This window comes from Sardina pilchardus, chromosome 6, assembly GCF_963854185.1.
Source record: "Sardina pilchardus chromosome 6, fSarPil1.1, whole genome shotgun sequence".
Classification (NCBI taxonomy): domain Eukaryota; kingdom Metazoa; phylum Chordata; class Actinopteri; order Clupeiformes; family Clupeidae; genus Sardina; species Sardina pilchardus.
Window position 1 is genome coordinate 2649597 of NC_084999.1, and position 7500 is coordinate 2657096.

General features: G+C 51.9%; 1 protein-coding gene across 1 annotated transcript in view; it reads right to left on the reverse strand.

Annotated features, from left to right (window-relative positions):
* Positions 1 to 7425, reverse strand: part of itga10 (integrin, alpha 10) — a gene marked incomplete at its 5' end in the record, with an annotated part of 22904 nt that extends 15479 nt beyond the window's left edge. The window contains 2 exon segments of the mRNA XM_062538085.1: positions 1426 to 1591; positions 7275 to 7425. Coding sequence (XP_062394069.1) covers positions 1426 to 1591; positions 7275 to 7425 — 317 coding nt within the window.
* Between the last annotated feature and the right edge of the window lie 75 nt (positions 7426 to 7500).

Here is a 7500-nt window from a genome sequence, read left to right on the forward strand (position 1 = left end):
CTTAAGCCTGAAGGGAGCTTGGTTTGAATTGTGAACTGGTTTTGCTTCTCTCTCTAGCTCTTGCCAATAATCTTCATCTCTGCCTCTCGCTCTCCCCTTTGACATAGTTATGACTAAACTGATACTACTACTGTTTATGCATTTAGCTGATGCTCTGCAACCAGAGAGGCAAGATCACCAGTTGCAGGGATTGACTGGAGAGATCTGGGCTGAAGTCCCTATAGCTCAGGGGCTCCACTGCAGGGATTGACTGGAGAGATCTGGGCTGAAGTCCCTATAGCTCAGGGGCTCCACTGCAGGGATTGACTGGAGAGATCTGGGCTGAAGTCCCTATAGCTCAGGGGCTCCACTGCAGGGATTGACTGGAGAGATCTGGGCTGAAGTCCCTATAGCTCAGGGGCTCCACTGCAGGGATTGACTGGAGAGATCTGGGCTGAAGTCCCTATAGCTCATTCCACTGCAGGGATTGACTGGAGAGATCAGGGGCTCCACTGCAGGGATTGACTGGAGAGATCAGGGGCTCCACTGCAGGGATTGACTGGAGAGATCTGGGCTGAAGTCCCTATAGCTCAGAGGTTCCACTGCAGGGATTGACTGGAGAGATCAGGGGCTCCACTGCAGGGATTGACTGGAGAGATCTGGGCTGAAGTCCCTATAGCTCAGGGGCTCCACTGCAGGGATTGACTGGAGATATCTGGGCTGAAGTCCCTATAGCTCAGGGGCTCCACTGCAGGGAGGTCTGGCTCCAACACCACAGCACCATGAGAGCCTGTCCTGGTCTCCTCTAGCCTCGCGAGCCATCCACGTACTTCCGGCCAAGGATTGCCTCCACTACGAGTCTGGCCGTGCTCCTCTGTGGAGCATTCTGCTCGGTAGAATTGTAACAGAACGCCCCCCCCTCCAGAAAGCAGCCAATAAACAAAGAGACGGGTTGGTGGGGGCGAAAGGGGGAGGGCGCTCGTGACGATGACGTTAAACGCCTGCGCTATGTTGTTATGAGTAACTATCGCCGATTGGGTGAGAGCTGTCCAATCAATTCAAACCAGAACTGGGCGTTACTTCCCGCTTCCTGCAAGCGCTTCAGAGCAAAGAAATTCCAGACCATAATACGAAATGAAATGGTAGTATTATGGGATGGTTAGGACCAGGCTAGGTCTCCTCACCCTCCAGACTGAAGATGCGGTCTCCCAGGGCAACACCACAGCACCATGAGAGCAGAGCTCCTCACCCTCCAGACTGACGAAATGAAATGGTAGTATTATGGGATGGTTAGGACCAGGCTAGGTCTCCTCACCCTCCAGACTGAAGATGCGGTCTCCCAGGGCAACACCACAGCACCATGAGAGCAGAGCTCCTCACCCTCCAGACTGACGAAATGAAATGGTAGTATTATGGGATGGTTAGGACCAGGCTAGGTCTCCTCACCCTCCAGACTGAAGATGCGGTCTCCCAGGGCGTCCACGATGTCGTTCAGGGCCGCCTCGTCCGTCACGTTAAAGAAGTACTTCTCGTCCGGGTCAGTGGCGATGTACTTGATCTCGTTGATGAAGGTCTCTGGGTCCTGCTGCCGGCGGATGTAGTGGCCCAACACCTGGAGAACGAGAGAGAGAGAGAGAGAGAGAGAGAAGAGAGGGAGGAGAAGAGAGGGAGGAGAAGAGGAAAACATGAATCTCCAACACAGAGGCTAATCACATAGTGGAGCACAAAAGAGACCAGCAGGGAATGACAATAGAGCCAAACATCATCTGGATAACATATCACGGATATTGTGAGGAGAGAGGAGAGAGAGAAGAGAGAGAGGGAGAGACGATAGAGAGAAGAAAGAGAGGGAGAGATGATAGAGAGAAGAGAGAGAGGGAGAAACGATAGAGAGAAGAGAGAGAGGGAGAGATGATGAAGAGAAGAGAGAGAGAAAAGAGAAGAGAGAGAGGGAGAGACGATAGAGAGAAGAGAGAGAGGGAGAGATGATAAAGAGAAGAGAGAGAGGGAGAGAAGAGAGAGAGAAAAGAGAGGAGAGGAGCAGAGAAGAGCAGCTGAACAGAAACATCTTGATTGACACAGCCAAAACTCTCCCCCACAGTCCTGAAGAGTGAAGCAGATGAGTGTGTGGGTGTGGGGAAGGGATGAGAAGTGTGCCTTTGACACGGCGCCGGACCCGGACCGCATTATGGCCGTACGTGGGCCAGACCCGCATTAGGTCAGGACCAAACCTGAGTCAGCCAGCCACAGAGATGCTTTCAGTATGAGAGTGCGCGGTTACAGGAAGTCAAGCGCACCTCCACACTGCTCCGACGGGCCCGGCCAATCACACTGCTCCGACATGCCAGGTCAATCACACTGACCCTGTGTGGGAAGCACAGCAGCCCCGGTGTGTCAGAGGAGATCACACACCCTTGGAGGACCCAGAGCTGTTATGTCTATCAGCCCAGCCGCAGTCACACTCATTCCTCCAGAGTCCCTTGTACAGGAAAGAAGCACGTTTTTACAGGTGCAGTTTTGACTCTGGAGGAGTTTGAAGAAGCTGCTTGACATGAGTAGGATATACGGATACTACTCTGCTATTATACACACTCATGTCTACTTCTAAAATGTCATTTCCATTCCTCAACCTGAAGTGTCTGTTATACAAAATGTCATTTTTAAAGGCGTCCGTCGTGCCTCAACCTGAAGTGTCTGCTTATAAGATGTCATTTTCGGGGCTGTCCATCATATCCCAACCAGTACAGTGCTGAGGGACAAGCCTCAAACCACCTGTGGAGAAACGGCAAGAGGAGAAGAAAACAAGAGAGGGAAAGAAAAAAGAAGAGGAGAGAGGGAAAGAAAAGGAAAGGGAAGAAAAGAAAATGAAAGTCCAAGTGGAGAGAGCAGGGGAGCCTGAGGTGTGTGTGTGTGTGTGTGGGGTGGGGGGGGGGGGGGGGGATGGGGGGGTGAGGATTGAGGAGCCAATGGTTAAGCACCTATAGCTCACATAAGCAGATTCCTCTGAAAGCCGTCCAAGGCGGGGGCTGGGGGGGGCAGGCTGTGCTGGCAGGAGGGAGCAGGATTTCCTCTGTTTTCAGAGCGCAGCGAGAAGGGAAATGTAACGAGATGGTCGCCCTCCGTATAAATATATTCAGGGCAATCGGCAGACCCCAAAGACATTCCTTTCAGTCGCCAGCTGGTGCTCATTTTACTCATGACCAGACCCGGAGAAACCAGCGAGGGGGGGGGGGGGGGGGGCAGGGCTGGTGGGGCGGGGTGTTGGTCATGATCATTCTAGCTACTGTCGCACAACCACAGCGGAGATTAAAAGACACACACACAGAAGCACCCACCCACACACACACACACACACTCACACACACACAGAGAAGCACACATGGATAAACACTATTCAAATATGCTTGAGTTGAATCTTTTCCCCTGTCCTGTCCCCATGTTGGTAGTAAACTTTTCTGTCCGTCTCTATTAATGTATAAAACACGACTAACACACTCATTTCCCTCAGGCATGTCCTCAGCCTCTCCTGAAAGGGCCTCATTTTTCTGCTCTTTATAATGCCTTCAGATCAATGGGGGAGAGAGGGAGAGAGAGAGAGAGAGAGAGAGAGATGATGATGAGAGAGGACAGAAAGAGAAATATTGAAAGATGAAAACAAGCTCCCTCGTAGTCCCAGCTTCACATGGAGTGGCCTGTCACCTGCACGTCCCACAGCACCTGAGGGGAAACTGCAGACATGGCCCAGTGATGACTCAGCACACTTAAACAGCAGCCTGTTATTGACTATACTCGTGTGTGTGTGTGTGTGTGTGTGTGTGTGTGTGTGTGTGTGTACGTGTTCGTAGGTACAGTACATACGTGTGCATATGTTTTATTCTGTATGTCTTTATGAATGTATGTGTGTATATATCTGTCAGTGTGTGTTTGAGAGAGAGAGAGAGAGAGTGTGTGTGTGTGTGTGTGTGTGTGTGTGTGTTCATGTGTGTGCGTCAGGGCTAAGATCAGAGGATGACGGAGCAGGCTGTGGCAGGGGGAAGTCTTACGTAGAGACAGTGACAGCATGCTGCTGCCAACACCTCCGTCCAAACACATGCTCTGCTCCCCTCACTGCAAACACACACACACACATACTCACACACACACACACACACACTCGTTCCCTCCAAACATACTGTACACTCGTTCCCTCCAAACACACACTCGTTCCCTCCGAACTCGTTCACTCCAGTCCAGCAGAGTGAGGGCCTGTACAAACACACTGTGAGCCAGCGAGTGAATCAGTGCTGTTGCTCTTGTCAGTGCTCTGAGCGCTCATGTTTTCATGTCACAGAAATGGGCTGCTGAGCTTTGGCCTGCAGGTGCTGGCTAGGAGAACACACACACCAGGCCAGGAGAGTTGTATTGGCTAGGAGGACACACACACCACGCCAGGAGAGTTGTACTGGCTAGGAGAACACACACACCAGGCCAGGAGGGTTGTACTGGCTAGGAGAACACACACACCAGGCCAGGAGGGTTGTACTGGCTAGGAGGACACACACACCACGCCAGGAGGGTTGTACTGGCTAAGAGGACACACACACCAGGCCAGGAGGGTTGTACTGGCTAAGAGGACACACACACCAGGCCAGGAGGGTTGTACTGGCTAGGAGGACACACACACCAGGCCAGGAGGGTTGTACTGGCTAAGAGGACACACACACCAGGCCAGAAGGGCTGCAGGACTGCAGTGTGTCCAGCTGAATGCTCCGTGGGCAGGTTGTTTAGTTAACATTCAGCTGTCTCAGTCGGGTTCTTCTCTATGGCTATTGACGTGTTAGCAAGTGCTAGTCTGTGGGTCTTGGACCCTTTCTGTGAGGATTTTATTGGAGATTTGTGGTTAGTTCTGGCTGTGTGCCTTTTTTAGAGATCCCAGACCAGATCATGACCAGATGAAACAATACACTGCTGTTGGGCGCCACAGAGAGCTGCTGTCTCATTTCAGTTCACCCCCCACAACCACCACCATTACGGCTCCTGTCTGTCCTCCATCTTGGCTCTTGTGGGTTCCAGAGGCCTGGTGTGTCCTAATGACTGTATATAGAGTTACATACACAGTCATTGGTCTGTTGTGGTGAGCGGAGGAAACCACAGGCGACTCCTCGACACAGTGTCACCACCCACCCACCCATCCACCCACCCAACATCACAGCACCAGCCATACCCCCCCACCCACCCAGCCTGGCCCACACCACATATCCAACACGCCCAGCACCCCAAACACAACCAACCCACGCCATACCCCTCACACTCCTCAGGCCCCTGGAGACGGGCGGGGCGGGGTGGAGCGGGGTGGAGACAGGCGGGGTGGGGGATTACTTGGGGATGCTGGGTGGTTCTGGGATGGGCTGTCTAGGCAGACTTTTGTGGCCGTTCAGATATCCACACAGCTATTTTTGAAAAGCATTCAGTAGCATTCTTCTGACAGCCCTTAGAGAGAGAGCTGAGTGTCCATTCAAGTCTGGAGGAGTCTGGAGAGGGAGTCGGGAGAAGTCTGGAGGAGTCTGGAGTAGTCTGGAGAGGGAGTGTGTCTGGAGGGTGTGTCCCAGAGGCCAGTGTAACGGGTGCTAGCTGGTTAGCTATGCGGTGGAACGTTAGTAAACCTCACTCCCCGACACTTCAAGAGCGCTGCTGGCATGAAAGCTAGTAGCTCGGGCTTTTAGCTGGATTGTTAGCGCGCTCGACTCCCGATCCGAGGTGCTGCTGTCTCGCGGGTTCGAGTCCGGGCGTGTGCAGGGCTGGACCGCGGTGGTTCCACACAACGCAGGTTACACCAGGGAATGCCTATTGATGAGCAGATGAACTCCTACAGGGATGCTTGATTTCTGTCTGACAGTATGAAGATAGCACGTAATTATCTAAGTCGCTCAAGTGTATTTTTATTCTTCGAATCCATGGGCAGAGATGATCTTTTTTCTCAAGGTCATCCAGTGTAGTCTCCATATTACAGAGGGAGCTACCCCAGGCGTGTCACTGAAACGTTCCGTTCGCAACACGTAAAATCCATTTTAGAAGACTGGTCTATTTTTTTCGAATGTCCGCCCCACTGTCGCGTCACACGGAACACTTTAGGTACACGACTGGTGTAGCTCCCCTGTTAGAGTCATTCAGTTATCATCCTTTATCTATTTTCAACCCAAACTGACACCGACCCAAACAGTCACTCTCTCTTTCTCTCTCTCTCTCCCTCTCTCTCTCTCTCCCTCTCTCTCTCTTTCTCTCACACACTCACACACATACACACACACACACTCACACACACAGAAATACACACAATGATGGGTTGTCACTGACTATGTGGAGATTGGTGATGCGTCACACACACTCTAGTAATGACACAGTCTCACATACACTCATGCATTCACCTCAAATGCACTCACACACACACACACACACACACACTCATCATCATGACACACATTCATCTCCATCTGGTGAGGTTACGTTGTTTACGTCCACACACACCACAGCCGCATATCTAGTGATGTACACACACACACCACAGCCGGATATCTAGTGATGTACACACACACCACAGTGCAGCAATGCATCTGGCAAGGTTATATTGTGCACACTCACACACAGATCATGATGCCACATCTAGTGATATTGCACTGCTCTCTCACACACACACTCACTCACCGAGATGGCTGTCTGGTGATGTGTTCTCACACACACACACATACACACATACACACACACTCACTGCGATGGCGTATCTGGTGATGTTGAATACACACACACTCACCGCGATGGTGTATCTTGCATTCACACACACACACTCACCACGATGGCGTATCTGGTGATGTTGCATCCACACACACACACACACACACACACACTCACCACGATGGCGTATCTGGTGATGTTGCATCCACACACACACACAAACACACACACACACACACTCACACACTCACCGCGATGGCGTATCTGGTGATGTTGCGTCCACACACACACACACACACACACACACACACACACACTCACCGCGATGGCGTATCTGGTGATGTTGGGTCCACACACACACACACACACACACACACACACACACACTCACCGCGATGGCGTATCTGGTGATGTTGCATCCACACACACACACACACACACACACACTCACCGCGATGGCGTATCTGGTGATGTTGCATCCACACACACACACACACACACACACACTCACCGCAATGGCGTATCTGGTGATGTTGCGTCCACACACACACACACACACACACACACACACACACACACACACTCACCGCAATGGCGTATCTGGTGATGTTGCGTTGCTCACACTCGGCCAGTGCCTCAGGAAGCTCCTCCCCGTCATGTGACTCTCCGTCGGTCACCACGATCATCACCTTCTCGGCCCCCTCTCTCGCCCCTCTCTCAGCACTGAACGCCTCCGTGCTGCAAAACACACCCAAGCACACACACTTAGTCAAACACACTCATGGTAAATCACACTAATTTGTTCAAATATCT